General features: G+C 41.8%; 1 protein-coding gene across 2 annotated transcripts in view; it reads right to left on the minus strand.

Moving 5' to 3' along the window:
• ADGRD1 (adhesion G protein-coupled receptor D1) overlaps nt 1–16,171 on the minus strand; it is a 1,079,490-nt gene that overhangs the window by 589,393 nt on the left and 473,926 nt on the right. For both annotated transcript variants that reach the window (XM_073557041.1, XM_073557040.1), the window contains one exon: nt 4,895–4,968. In XM_073557041.1, coding sequence (XP_073413142.1) covers nt 4,895–4,968 — 74 coding nt within the window. The remainder of the gene's footprint in view (nt 1–4,894; nt 4,969–16,171) is intronic.

Genomic DNA, 16,171 nt, shown 5'->3' on the forward strand with positions numbered 1-16,171 from the left:
TCCCAGCATGCATTGTGCACCGGGATCCCCGCGTTGTAAGGTATGTGGGGGTCCCGGGGGGCACAAAACCGCCAACAGTAGATAAACGTCGGCGCTGCACAAAGCCCAGCAAGCGCCAACGTTTATCTACAGTGGGCGGTCGTGAAGAGGTTAAAACATATATATATGTGGTATCGCTTTAATTATACTGACGGGAAAAATAAAGTTAGATACCTATATGAAGAAGAAATACCAAAATTGCTTTAAAATGATCACCAAGAGCAATGAATATCCAAACAAAACTATATACCCAAAAAAAGATATTCACAAATATCGACTGCTAATGAAACGCCACCAAAAAATATTCTCTATAATAAAATATTTAAAGACGAGAGAAAGGTTATAACACGGAGGACCGTGAAGCCAAGTATAAACACTAAAGAGAAAAAGGTCCTCCAAGGATATTATATAAAATATTCAAATTTTATTAAATAACACAAAAAATAAAAAGAAACAGCAAACTATACAGAAAGTGGAAAATAGCATGACACTGGGTGACAAACATAAGAACTGTAAAATGACTGGTACAATAATGTAGCACATGAGGGAATAGAAAACAATTCTTAAAGTGCTGGTGCAGCAAGCAGAAATAGATAATATTAATGATATAATCTCACATATTAGAGCCTAATAGCATGTTAAATGAAGCCTGCAGCGACATTATGCACAATGAAATAGATGAAACCCAGACATTGCTGGTTTTCCCATAGCTGATGTCCTCAGAAGAAAAAAATCCTTCCTCAAAATAAATGATGTGGGTATAGAGAGGATCAAGTAAGGGAAATGCACCTCATTGCTGCTCGTTTTTGTAAAACACCCATGGAGTTAAAATCACTACTACAGTAGTAGATAAACTGCCAGAGTGGTGTAATTTCCAAAATGGGGTCACTTGAGGGGGGATTCTGCTGTTCTGGCACTTTAGGGCTGTGTATATGAAGTCTGCAAACTATTATAAGAAAATCTATGTTGCAAGAATCAAATAGCGCTCCATCCCTCACGAGTCTCGCCGTGTGGCTAATCAGTACTGTACAGCCACATATGTGGTATTTCCACAATCAGCAGGAATTTTGCAGCAAATTTTCGTGCCATCTTTATCCATTTCCCCATATGAAAATGAAAAATCTTGAGCTAAAACACATTTTTCTGTGGTTTAAATTTAATTGTATTTTCTTCACTGCTCAATGGTATAAAAAGTTCTGTGACACACCCGTGGTGTCAACTGCGCCCTTAGATTAATTCATTGAGAGCTGTAGTTCTTACAATGGGGTTTATTATGGGGGCTTCTGCTATTCTTGCACCTCTGGGGCTCTGTCAATTTGACATGGCACTCGCAAACCATTCTAGCAAAATCTAACCTCCTATGTGGCACTTCTTACCTTCTGAGCTTTGCACTGTGCCTCAAAAATAGTTTTCGACCACAAATAGGCTGTTGGCATACTCAGAAGAAATTGCATAACAAATGTTACCATTAATTTTCTCCTATAATCCCTTTTGAAAATGTAAAACTTGGGGCGAAAGCAACATTTTCATGGAAAAAATTGTAATTTTCCATTGACTCAGCTCATTGTTATACAATTTTGTAAATCACCTGAGGGTTAAAAATGCTTACTATACCCCTATGGGGTAGTTTTCAAAATGGAGTCACTTGTGGGGGGTTTCAATTATTTTGGCACATCAGTGGCTCTGCAAACACAACATGGCATCTGCTATCTATTCCAGACAACTTTGTGTTCCAAAAATCAAATGGTGCTCTTCCCTTACCCAGCAATGCCATGTGTCTAAACAGTAGTTTTCCACCACATATCCACATATGGGGCATCGGTGTACTCAGTAAAAATTGCACAACAAATTTTATGGTGCATTTTCTCCTATTACCCTTGTGAAAATAAAAAATTTTGGGCTGAAGCAATATTTATCTGAGACAATAAATGTTTTCATTTTCACTGCTCAATATTATAAAATTATGTGAAGCACCTATGTATTCAAGGTGCTCACCACACCTCTAAATATATTCCTTGAGAAGTGTAGTTTCCAAAATGGAGTCACATGTGGGAGTTTTTCACTGTTTAGGCACACCATGGGCTCTGCAAGCACAATTTGGTGTCCAATATCGATTCTAGCCAATTTTGCGTTCCAAAAGTCAAATGGTGCACCTTCCCTTCCAAGCCCTGCCGTGTGCCCAATCAGTAGTTTTCCACCAGATATGAAGTATTGGCATACTCATAAGAAATTGCAAAAATTATTTTGGGGTTCATTTTTTCATGTTATCTTTGTGAAAGTGCAAAATTTGGGTTTAAGGAAACATTTTTTAAGGAAAAATTAGAATTCTTAATTTCACTCGCCAACGTTAGCAAATTCTGTAAAGTACCTGTGTGTTCAAGGTACTCAACACACCTCTAGATAAGTTCCTTGACGGGTGTAGTTTCCAAAATCAGGTCACTTGTAGGGAATTTCCATTGTTTAGGGACATTAGGGACTGTGGAAACATGACATGGTGTCCACTATCTATTTCTGCCAAGTTTTTGCTCCAAAAGTCAAATTGTGCTCCTTCCCTTCTGAGCCATATGGTGTGCCCAAACAGTTGTTTTCCACCACAAATGGAGTGTGAAATTTTTTTGGTTAATTTTCTCCTTTTACCTTTGTGAAAATGCAAAATTCACTGGTAAAGCAACTTTTTGTTGGGGGGAAAAAGTAAAATTAATTTTTTTCCACATTATTTTAGTTTCTGTGAAGCACCTAAAGGGTTAATTAACTTCTGGATTGTGGTTTTGAGCACTTTGAGGGGTGCAGTTTTTAGAATGGTGTCACTTTTGGGAATTTTCTCAAAGTCACTTCAAATGTGATGTGGTCCCTACAAAAATTTGTTTTGTAAATTTTGCTGCAAAATTGATAAATTGTTGATAAATTTTAACCCTTACAACTTCTTAGCAAAAAATATGTTTAAAAACTTATGGTGATGTAAAGTAGACATGTGAGAAATGTTATTTATTAACTATTTTGTGTGATATAACTATCTGATTTAAGAGAATTTTCCAGCAGTTTTCGTGAGGTGGTGTCACCGCACGAACACTGCCGGAAAAAGCCGAAGACTGCCAAGTGCAGTGAATACCGGTGAATGTTAATGAGAGGTCTCGGAAGCAGATGTGGCCGGGAGACAGTGGGACGGGAGAACGTGTCACTGGACAAGTAATTATAATTATAATGTTTATTATTAATTTTCTCCTTTTTTACAGCCGGCCCTGGACCCGAACTGGACTCGGACTGGACTCGGACTGTAACATTTTTTCCCATGGAAACCCGTGTTCAGGACCTTATGACCGAGCACTATGTGTTCGGTATAGTCCCGAACTTTGTAAACTGTATTGAAGTTTCTGGCTAACAGAATGTGTATTTGGAGGTAGAATATAATATGGATATACAAAAATGAAATAAATTAATTGCCCATTTATATTCATAAGTTAGTTATTCTGGTGGTCAACTTATCTTAGGTTATTTTATTATTTGTCTCTTACGGATGGCTATTTATGTGCTCCGGAGTTCTTAGCATAATGCCCAGGTATCTTATAATTTGTATGCTTGAGAGGGGCGGGCCAGATATATGTCATTGACCTGTGCGATCAACATGATGGAGCGCATTATGTGGCAATCCAGGCGCCTTGAAATCATGGGCACAGCAGGAAGTGATGCGTTGCATTCCACACAATTGAACGCATACTCCATGTAATGGCCGGAAGTTCTATCACTTCCTCCCGCTCGAGCGCACGCCGGCATGAGTGAGTGTTCATCTGTGAAATGGAGCATGTGATTAATACCCAGTATTGGTAGTCCGTTGATTTCAGTGGGTGGAGCGCATTGTTACGAGGGCATGAAATGGGGGTTATTTATGTACACCCATTAGACTACTCATCATGGCATCTGGCATCTTGGACATCTGCATTACCTCCTGATGAACCATGTTGGCGGGGAAACACGTCGAGGTGCATCCGAATCATGCTAAGTTTACTCCTCATTACCTATCATTATGGCTTATTGTCTATCTAGTTTATCATCTGGTCTGTATTGAGTATATGTGTCAAACACATTATGATGGGCCATGTTGTGAAATGTTAAAAGATGTGCATTTAACTCATACTAGGTTTTGGCGTTTAACTATCACTATTATTGTGACTTCTTATATATTTGGTTTATATGCTAATTCTATGCCAAAAGCATTCTAATATGTGCAACATTGTGGAGTACCAGTCATGATTTGTGATGTTAATTGATATTTTATCTTGTTGCCAATAAGATACCCGCAGGAAATACTTATGAAGTGTGTTTGGATTTAAGAAAAGACTCTCTTCATTTCTACCCTATATGATATTGTTTTCCAACCTATATTTATACTGCTGTAATAGGGAAGTGATGGATAGTCCACGTTGAGTGGGGGCGCCAAAAAATTGTTCTTTAGGGTGCCAACCTCCACAGCCAGGCAGGGGAAATTTTAGGTCTACTGTAGGGAATCTATAGGCAAAATGTCATTTTTTAGTCAGTTTATTTTTTGAGTTTCTAGCCCTAGTTTTTCACTGGGTAGGTGTTTTTTAATATTGATTGTTAAAAGTTGTTTTTAAGAGGAGTATATGTTCACTGGTTCGCCCATCCCTAGTCGTGACCATTGACACCTAAGGTCCTGTAATCCTTGCACATGAGGAAAGAGACATAGTGAATCAGAAAAACTATTCTACATTTCTAATTGGAGGCATTTGAGATTATTATTATTATTATTATACCTACCACATATTCGGATAGGATCTTGGAGATGGGAATACCCTTTTAAATTATGTCATAAAGTAAAAAGATGAGACTAATTACTAACCTGAAATCCAGAAAGGCGCAATACAGGTATACATCATTACTATTGTTGACTGCTTCCACATAGAGTGGTTGAGCCTGCAATGTAAAGAACAGTCAATGTAAAGAACAGTATGGTAAAGAAAAAGCATGCATAAATTATTTGCACAAACGGATAATTCACTGCAATGCTGTTTCTTAATCATCTACTTGTGTAATCGAATTTATCAATTGTCATCTGTTTGAGCATAAAAAGTATCATCAAACTCTGCACCACATCTCCTAGTGAAATGAAGTATGTAATGCCCACAGTATTCATGCTATATGGGGACAGAACCAGGGAATTAACGATTGTTCTACCCCCATATAGCTTGTAATGGCCTGTGTGAATGAGCGTCAATCGACTTATATAAAACCAACGCTCGATTATGGTTAAATGGGCCTCAAGAAAATGCAGTGGCAAATGGGAATCTTACTGACTATATATTCTACACAGCAAAGGTTTGTTCTCTGTAAATGATGTTTATACTAAAGGAATAAAATACATTAAGAAAACTGATTATTTTTAATTGAAGATCAAAAGAGCAAGAGTAATGCTTTGATTGTAACATTAGGAAGCCTTTCACGGTCTTGTTTTGCCATGTAGTGTCACTGTAGAGTCAATTGGGGCCACTGATGAAACAAAACAATAAAAAGACTCTTTAAGTTTTTCTAACAATTAAATCAGAAGCCGTTCAGCCGAAAAACCTTTTTACTTTGCAAACAAATTTGTCAGCCAGTTGGCACTGTGCAAAGAGGAATTATAGGAAGCGTCGTAGTGCTAAATATGTCAGAAGAATAAAGCTGCGGCAGGATAAAGCAATGGAGAACTTTTTCATTTAAAAACATTGATCTCCAATCGTTTCCTATTAAGAGAAAACACCCGCGGATTCTCGATGGAGAGCAAATTGGCTTTTTGTTTAAAATAATATGTTTCTCTGGTTTAACTGAGCATGAAAGTTCATCTGTGAACTACTTCTGATTGCGTTCCTGTCATTGATTTTATGACAAGACACCGGCAAGCTTTATATAATGCCTTCCACTTTCTGTCATATGGCAAAATATGTGGTTTTAGTCCATTAACCTATCCAGCTGTTTGGGAAGGAATACATCTTCAAGGAATACAATGTTGGCGATGGTCATCATATGCTATAAATATCAGCAGGTTGGGAAAGTCTCTAAGATTTTTCCTTTACAGATTACATGACTGCAGGATGTTAAAATAAGAGTTTATTCTTCTGAAACCGTTTGTTATATTGCTTTAGCTAAATTGTGCATTGTTTGGTTAAAGGGAACCAGTCAGGTTTCCGCGAGTGTGTGGGATGAGCGTGCATTCGCATCATCCTGTTCATGGCGGTGAAAGAAACTGTCCTATGCAAATGCGCTGAGCTCCAGTTCTTCTATGATCACGTGAGACAGCTGTGGGAGGATAGTGTAGAGGATTCTAAAGTGGACAGCAGGCACCAAGGATGGTCTGGAGATGTCTATAGGACTACCCTGGACAGAATTTCATGCTACATTGGATTAGTAAAAAGTGGACATCTTTAATGAGCAAAGAATATACTGGTAATGATATAGAAAGATTAAACCAGCTGACAGGTTTCATGTAAGTTTACCCTTGTCATAGCTGAAGTGCATTTTAAGAGACCAGTTTTTGCTCTTATTTTATTCTCAATATTTTGTTTTTTTGTCTGTTATAAATCCACAAAGCAGATCCAAAAATATGAGATTTTTTGCTACTTTTCATGGTCTTCACAAGGAAGAATGGAACACAGCCTACAGAGAATCCTCAGAGAATCCTATAAACTGCTCCCCCTCGTTAAAGACCATAAAAATTATCACTATCAAAAAGGTCCATATCTCTGAAACCATATGTAGGATTTTGAAAAAGAAAAATACTCGATATTCAGGGGAGCAGCAAGAATAAAATAAGAGCAAAAACTGACCACTTTTGACAGGCCCTCTGAACCCCTTGATTTGATCAGTTGTCATGTGCCCCTAACAGCCACAAGTGAAATCGCAGCTGTTAACATGGTAAATGCTGCTGTCAATCTCTGAAAGCGGCATTTAACATGATGGTTCCGGTAGCGTGTCACAAACCACACCCATCAGTGCCCCGGTCACGTAATCACAGGACACTGATGGGTTGGCATGACATTCATAGCAGATGATGATTTTTTATATGAATAGCAGGGCTCAACCCTGCTATGTGTAGCACAAGTGATCAGAAGATTGCGGCTTCAAGTTACCTAATGGGACTATTGAAGCAAGTAAAAAAGTTGAAAAAGAAAAGTTAAAAAAATTTTAAAAATAGAAAAGTTCAAATCACTCCCTTTTGATCCATTCAAAATAAAATGTAAAAATACACATATTTTGAATTGCTGCATTCAGAAACGCCCAATCTATCAAAATATTAAAATAATTAATCCAATTCATAAACGACGTAACAAAAAAAAAATCAAGATGCCAGAATTAATGCTTTTTGGTCACCGCTACATTGCAATAACAGACAATCAAAACATCTTATCTACCCCAAAATGGTATCAATAGAAACATCAACTCAGCACACAAAAAAAGCCCTCATCCAGCCCCAGATACCAAAACCTGGAGACGCTACAGGTCTTGGAAAATGGTAACATTTAAAAAAAAAAAAAAAAACTTTGGAATTTTTTTCACCACATAAATAAAAAAAGAACTTATACATGTTAGGTATCTGCGTACTCATAATGATCTAGAAAATCATAATGGCAGCTCTGTTTTAGTATTTAGTGAACATGGTAAAAAGAAAACCCAAAAAACAATTGTGGAACTGCACGTTTTTTGCAATTTCACCGCACTTGGAATTTTTGTTCCCATTTTCCAGTACACTATATGGTAAAATCAATGGTGTCGTTCAAAAATACAACTCGTCCTGCAATAAACAAGCCCTCACATGGCCATATTGAAAGAAAAATGAAAAAGTTATGGCTCTGGAAAGAAGGGGAGCGAAAAATTAAAATGCAAAAAACGGAAAATCCCAAAGTCGTGGAGGGTTTAAAACAATAAAAAATATATGCAATTGATTTAGATAAAATTTCCTTGTTTTATGTTTTTACCTTCTAAGCTGATCTGTGTGTGTGTGTGTGTGTGTGTGTGTGTATGCTTGCAGGCAAGTAAACGCTTTATCATCTGGTCGAGCAGACATGCTACCTTCCAGCTAACTCAGATGTTTTGCTATTGTACATTAGAAAGGTTATAAGGAACACAGGCAGACATATTTTATTACATAAATGAATGGTGTTATTTTCTGGAAAATATGAAACTACATATGCCTAAATCAGAAGTGCAAATTCTTAAGACATTTTGCGTGGCTTGCAACCATTGGAAAGTAGACATGCTTTTTGTATCCCAATGGTATCTTCATTAGCCATTAAAAGGTATCATATTGACAAGATTCTCATTTTTTTCTCCTATTGAGAGCAATCAAACCTAAATAGCCCAGAAAGATGTGGTAGTCAGAAAATAGTGGCAGTATTTGACAGCAGCTCTTCTTCTCACACTGCAGGACCTGTAAAAGGCTTGGAAGCTGAGAGTAGGCTCTCAAGTACATTGTAAGGTCCTGCGCTTAGAGAAGCAACACAAAAACAAGAAGAGATAATTATTAAAGGCTGATGGCCAGAACAGCGAGGGATGTGGCTACTGGCACCAATCAGAACACTGTGGCTGGTATTCATGGAAGCACAGTGACTGTCCCTACTGATGAGGGCTTTGAGCTTCACTTTTATGGCAGCAATACCTGTCACTGCTACATGAAAAACAATGATTGTTTGTCACTCTAAGGGTTCTCTAGCTGTCAATTGTATAGGGAGCACATGGCGCAGTCAATCATTTATATACACCTTCCCACCTGCTTGGTTTTCATCTATTTCCACCCTTTTCTGGCTCTATGAAGCCAGAGCTGTCAATCAAATTGAGGGAAAACAAGCAGGTGTGAAGATGTAATTAAATGTTTGGCCCCGCAATGATGCACCAAGCAACTGTACTTATTTCGAACAGTCATTTTGTGCTGACAAAGTCCCTTCAAGTTACCATCGTATTTTTTTACTGGTAAAAGGACATTTTGGAGGTCGCCTTTGTGTGATCTTTGTGATTGCCACAGGTATATAGGCACGGTCACAACTATGTGGGGCACTCACTGTGAATGTTCCTGCTGAATGAAGTTTGTAACTCACGGTCATTCAACTACTGACCAACAGATTGGATCATGTATTCACTTCAGCTTTCTTCTCTTCTTTACAACATTGTCTAGTTTTACTTGAGAGAAGTTTTGTTCTATCTCTGTGAAATAAGGCCTCTTCTAAGGATTATTCCAAATGGTCTATTTTCTTTGCGTTAGTACTTAAAGGGGTTTCCCATGAATAAAGTACATTTTAATTAATAGATCTTGGAATAGAAATATGTTGCAAAAAAGGATGTGTTACTAAAAAATGTTCCTGCGCTGAGATAATCTTATAAATGTGCCCCGTCCATGTACATAGTCTGATCATACCACAGCTCCTGGGCAGGGGAGGAAGCAAAAGAGAGTGTACAGACAGGACAGCATGGTATTGCAGCTGATTCTATCTGTGGGGTAAAACTGTTTTTTAAACATGTTTTACCTCAACGAATCAGCTGTGATCCATGCTGTAATGTCTGTATACTCTCTTTAGCTTTCTCCCCAGGAGCTGTGGTATGACACAGTAAGACACAGACATTACACAGTACACAAATGGGGCACATTTATAAGATCATCTCAGCACAGGAACGTTTCTTTTTAACACATTCAACTGCGGAAAAAATGTATTCCAAGATCTATTATATAAAATCTACTTTGCTTGTGGGGAAAAAAACTCTTTAATTATTGTTATAATATCACATTAGTGTAAAACAAATCAGTGCTGACACAAACTAATAAAAATCTAAGCAAAAAAGTCAACCTTTATTATTATAAGAGACAAGCAAGCGTTAAAGAAATATTAACAGGTACCAGAAGATTTTGTCATGTGGGAAAGTGACAAACATAAAGCACAAACTACACTGGGAAAAAGAGAGGCAATATAAGAACATCTTGTAACAAAATTAGAGATAAGGTTGATTTCCTAAAAGCTTTTGCCTAGGGATAGTGAAAAGTCAACATATTACAAAAAAACTGAAAAAGCTCTCATAAAATATTAGACAAGCATCCTTTCCTTTTAGTCCTTTGCTCTGGGCAGCTGCTGTATTAAAACAAGATGTGAAGAGTTGATAAAAGTATGAGGAACATTACTTCACACAGGGGTCACACTAGGCTGTGTTTGTGTGCTAAATTAACTGTCTGCCGTGAGGTATAATTTTAGGAAAATACCAAGCAAATATTTACAAGGGTTATTGCCTTTATCTTGAGAGATGGCTGTAGCCTTTTCAAGCAGACTGCTAGAAGTTCACTGTCCGTCTTGTAAATAACACATTCTAATCACTACACACTATTGTAAAGGCAGGCGCTTCAAGTTGAAGTCATTTTTTCTTTTCTTGTGATGATTTCTTTTTTGTCAACTATGGTGTGATAAGCAAGCGTACATAACAGTTTTATATCCTAGCCTCCAATTTAAAGAACTATTCAGATTGAGTAAATCATAAAGTAAGAACAACATTCACAGTAGCAAATAATGTGCATTAGGTGCATTAAGATAACTTATCTTTTGGCCCTTGACTTTCTGTCATTACTTATGCTATTAATAATAATAATGTTTATTTTTATACAGTGGTAACTTACTCCGCAGCTCTTTACAGTTTGCACACATTATCATCACTGTCCCTGATGGGGCTCACAATCTAAATTCCCTATCAGGGAGGAAAATGGAGTACCCGGAGGAAACTCACGCAAACACAGGGAGAACATACAAACTCCTTGGTGGGATTCGATCCCAGGACTCCAGCGCTGGCTGTAGTGCTATCCACTGAGCCACCGTGCTGCCCATATTTCCAGCCAGTTGTCTCCAATGTTGTGAGACATTATCTTCTTGCTTTGGGACACGTGTGGTGCGCCAATGAAGCCAGGATGAGAGCACCCTTCACATTTGATAGATCGTAGAATCATAGAATGTTAGAGTTGGAAGGGACCTCAAGCGTCATCGAGTCCAACCCTATGCTCAATGCAGTGGAGGATTCACTAAACCATCTCAGACAGATATGTTTAAAGTAGAACCTGAGTCATGATATAGAAAAAATATATAGATTTTAATATTCAAAGAAAATTACCAATAATAAACATATACAATATAAACATTTATATGGGTACAAAAGGTTTTGATCCATAGGTGAAATAAAAGAACATTTATTACTCTATACCAAATTATGGCAAGAGAGCAATCATAGTGGAAATGCTATGATGCAGAGCTTATTGTGCCTCTTTGGCACCCCTGATGGTTCAGTCGCCATAGAGGTGCTGCACCTCACCCAGAGGTGTAGTATCCCACTATCCAGGTAAGTTGGAGTCACCTGACCACACTCACACACCTGCACCCAACACACAACTTAGAACAGCAGGGCACCCTTTATGACCCCTGCTTGGTTCATGAAGGATGTTGGGAGGTGGGTGGAGCTTAGGATGAGAACAGGAGAACTGTAGGAAGTTAGGACAGTTCCTCTTGGGGGAGGAAGTGAGAGGATGTGTCTGCAGCAGCTCCTAGTCAGGAGGAGCTGCTGGATGGAGTAGCTTTGGAAGGAAGTTCCCTGAAGGGGAAAGGGGGTTCTCCCAAAGGCACAGGTGGAGAGTGCTCCCCCTGGGGCTCGTTCCACGCTGACGGATGTTAGGTGGGGGAGAATCCAGGTCTCAGAAGGGTCTCAGCCCCTAGTCCAGTAGAGTGGACAACAGAACTCAGCTAGAAAGCCGACAGCTGTGGCAACTTTAGGGGCCAAAGCCAACTACCACAGTTATCTTCTCCGGAAAGGCAGCCAGAAAGGATCAAGGAAAAGTAGTGGGTCACATTGTCCGACAGGATCCGTGGCAGCTGGCCTGGGACACTGACTGTGAGGTGCTGGAAGGGAAGGCAAGTGGAAAGCAGCACTGTGGAGATGGCCAGGGAAGCACATATTGAAGGGAGTTCTTGAAAGGTGTACTTCATCCACCTGGGAGTTGACTGAGCCCCTCACCTGAAGAACACGGTACTGAATCTGGCATCTGTGTGCACCAGAACTGTGAGTAAAGCTTTGAAACTGCACTCCACTGTGTCCTTTGAATTCTTGCCTCTACACTCATCCAGCACTGCTACATCTACCATCAGCAACCATTGTTTCTACAACCAATCACCACTGACCTGGGACAACAGCTCTGCCTGTGGAGAGCTTTACCAGCAATGCTGCATCATGCCATCAGTCCCAGAGGATCTGCACTGCAGCACTGGTCACTAATGATCAGACACCACAGGTGGCGTCACAAACACTTACTACAAAAACTCTTTATTTCTCATTCCCTTGTAAATACACATCCTTTTATTGGACGCCCAGGCCATGGATAGGTCACCGCCGCTGTGACACTGCCCCTTTTAGAAGCGGCCCGGTACCGAGTGCTCCCCATGGCCCTGGCGGTCACTCCACCTCTATTGCCATAATTTGATATCTATATGTCATGATCCAGGTTGGATTATGACAGATAAATGCACTAGTAACCTTTTTTTTTTCCTTAAGCTTTGTGCTTAAAGATAGTTTTGCCCCCGGTTGCCATTAGGGTCATTGCACTGTGGTGGCTTCAGTTCTAGTTTTGCCCCCAGTGGCCGTTAGGGTCATTGCACTCTGGTTACTTTAGTTTAGTGCACGTGATTATAAAGCAGGTGTGATTGCTCTGGCTCTGCTATAAAAGAGTGTCAGGTGTTGCAATCACTGTTGGTGATAGTGGTCATTTCCAACCATCCTTGGTGGAGGAAGGAGCTAGAGAGAGTTCCTTGCAGCACAGTCAGAGTCCTGGTGTGAAAGGAGTCACAGAGGGAATTTCCTTGCAGCTCTGACAGAGCTTGGTGGCAGCTATTCAGAAGGAAAGCTGCATTCTGGTGGTGGACTCTGTTGCTGGGAGCAAGAGCAACAGAGCAAAGCTAAGTGGTGTTATCCCTGTTTGTGACTTCCCTTATGTGTGTTGCAGTGCAGTGGTGGGATTAGTTTCTGCACCGTCCATTTCATCAGAAAGGGTTAGGTGCAGGGCGAGCTAGGGTTATTAGGTTCCAGCTCGGCGACAGGTGGGGAGCCTGTATAGGGACTGTTAAGAGTGTAGAGACTGGCTCAGGGGAGAGCAGGAGGTCTCCACGTCCCCGTTCCCTATCGCAGGGCCCTCCATTGTATCGGTTTCCCTGGTGTTTCCCCTTATTTATTAAATTCGCCCAGCTGGAGGCGGTGTATCCAGGGTCACGTGTGTGATAGAAATTTGCCCTGCTGGAGGCGGTGTGTCCAGTCACACGTTGACCATCACATTATCACCAACCATACATTTTTCTCTGGTGAGCCATGGGCCAAGCTCAGACCAGTGAGCACTTGCTGCTGGCCCTCACTGACATTAGTGAGGAGCTGAATGATGTGTTTCAGCAGCACCTGCAGCGGAATTATGGGTCTGAGGCTTATCCTCTGCCGCAACTAGAGGGTCCATATACGGCTTTGTCGTGGATGTGCCATGGAGTCCCTGCTGGGGAGCAGGACTTGCTTATACAGGCGGATGTACCCAGGCAGGTGGGTGGAGTCGGTGTCCCCATGGTGCTGCCTGGTGTTCCCCAAGGTGAAGGGGTACGTCCCTGTAATGAGCAGACTAATGAGTTAGTCCTTGGCACTCACGCTGAAACTTCGGTTATATCAGAGAAGCCGTGTCCCCTGGGTCGTGTGGAGGAAGACGACCTGGGAGTGTATATTTCCTCCTCGCCCTCAGAAAGTACTATGTCAGCAGAGGTGATGGTTGGCGAGGTACCTGAGGGCATACCAGTGCTTGTTAACAGTGGAGCAGAAGTCAGTCTGGTGGATGCTCAGTTTGTCCAGACTCATGGTCTGAGTGTTGAGATGCCGGACAAACCCGTAAGCGTCCAGGCCATTAACTCTGTCCCACTGAGCCAAGGGGGGGATAAACCAAGTCGTAGAAGACATTGTGCTGTATAGTGAATATCATGATGAGTCCCAGTCATACTACGTCTTGGAGGGAAATCCAGCACCTATCGTTGTGGGCCCCCCTTGGTCTAAAAAACACAACCCGGTCTTAGATTGGTGGACTAGGGAAGTAGTCAGCTGGGAGCAGTCGTGTGAGGGCTGCTGCCTAGGGGCTACTGTTTCTGCCATCTCTCTACAAACGTACCCTTCCTCTCCAGTGGTAGCAGCTGAGGTGCTGCAGGAGAGTAGGGGCAAGGCTCAACCCTCGCCATTAGCCAACCCTGGGAGGCGGAAACCTCGTGGTGGAAGGGGTTGGAGGGTGGTGTTTCCCTTGGTGAATTGTGAGGGTGTGAGTGTGGTGATACAGGTGGACGCCTCTGTTGTCAGTGCCAGAAAGAGTTCACCCTATTTTGACAAACGAATGTGTGGCAACAAACGTTCAGGTCTGGACCTGTGTGTGAACCAGCATGTATGGGTGGCCACCAAAAACATCCAGTGGAAGTGTGTTGCGGGGGTCTGGAATTCTCAGGTGATCGGGCCGTATCTGGTGTTGGCTATCCAGGGCCCGGAGACTTACCAGCTGGAGTTACCCACAAACATACACATACACAACTCATTCCCCAGGTCGGCGTTTTGGAGATGTGTGGTGCCTCCAGAACATACATTGCCAATACCAGCGGTGCTTGTTTGTCATAAAACTGAAGTTCAGGTAATGACTGGGGTGAACTCTGGACCTGGGCGTCCCCTCTGTAGGTGGTTCCTTGATGAGGAGCGGTCTTGAGGGTCCAGAGGCCCCTCATTAAGGGAGGGTACTGTCATGATCCAGGTTGGATTATGACAGATAAATGCACTAGTAACCTTTTTTTTTCCTTAAGCTGTGTGCTTAAAGATAGTTTTGCCCCCGGTGGCCATTAGGGTTACTGCACTGTGGTGGTTTCAGTTCTAGTTTTGCCCCCGGTGGCTGTTAGGGTCATTGCACTCTGGTTACTTTAGTTTAGTGCACCTGATTATAAAGCAAGTGTGATTGCTCTGGCTCTGCTAAAAAAGAGTGTCAGGTGTTGCAATCACTGTTGGTGATTGTGGTCATTTCCAACCATCCTTGGTGGAGGAAGGAGATAGAGAGAGTTCCTTGCAGCACAGTCAGTTCCTAACAGCCAACCGCCACTGGGTTCCCAGCTGCAGCTCATATCCAGGCCACCGCTGCAATCCCAACCGCCCCTGGGATCCCACCTGCCGCTCGGATCCAGGCTGCTGCTGCAATCCCAACTGCTGCTGCGATCCTGACCGCAGCTGGGATCCCGGCCGCTGCTTGGATCCCAGTCGCCGCATGAATCCCGATGGCGCTCAGATCCAGGCTGCCGTTGCGATCATGTGGCTGTGAAAGGGGTGTAATGAGGGGGTATAACGAGAGGGGTGTAATAAAGGGGGTACAATGAGAGGGTGTAATGAGGAGGGAGTAATGAGAGGGATGCCGCCGTCGGACCCCCGCCAGGACCCACTGCCTGACTACACGCGCCAGATCCCACCGCTGCCTGCCCACCCACCTCCGTGCAGTCAAAACCGGCAGGAAAGACCGCGGCTGGAGGCCTCTGCTGGAGATTGGGTGCGGCCACACTCTGGTGGTGCCGCACACCATCTCCAGCACAGACCGCAAAACACCGTCTTTCCTGCCGGTTGTGACTGCACGGAAGTGGGTGGTCCGCCATCCCCAGAGCCACAAAGCTGCCCCCATCGTGATGTTACTGCCCTCCCGATGCGATAGCATCGGGCACATATCTAGTAGAGTAATAAATGGGACAATCGGACATAGGAATGCTTATTGATGCTGGTGTCTCTAGTGTAGTTAGATAAAATTGATTGGTGGCCTGTATCATTATTATGTAATCCAGACCAGTGATTTCACTAGTGATTTAGTTCTGTGTTCATCCATCCTGATCTCTTTAAATGCTTCCAATTCTTCTTTTTGAGATTGTTATCGATTGCGCAGTGAGAATTTAATTTAGCAAAATCTCCCATCCTTCTTGGATCATTTGCTGGAACTTGAAGACAACAGGTTTTTTGAGCTAAGCCAACCAAGACTCTAATCGTAAGTTTCTCCACAGTCTTGAACCAAAAAGAGGGTAGTGCTTTATAGAAGAAAAACCAACTG

This window comes from Dendrobates tinctorius, unplaced genomic scaffold (genome assembly GCF_039654945.1).
Source record: "Dendrobates tinctorius isolate UK_male_01 unplaced genomic scaffold, ASM3965494v1 ptg000243l, whole genome shotgun sequence".
Taxonomy (NCBI): Eukaryota; Metazoa; Chordata; class Amphibia; order Anura; family Dendrobatidae; genus Dendrobates; species Dendrobates tinctorius.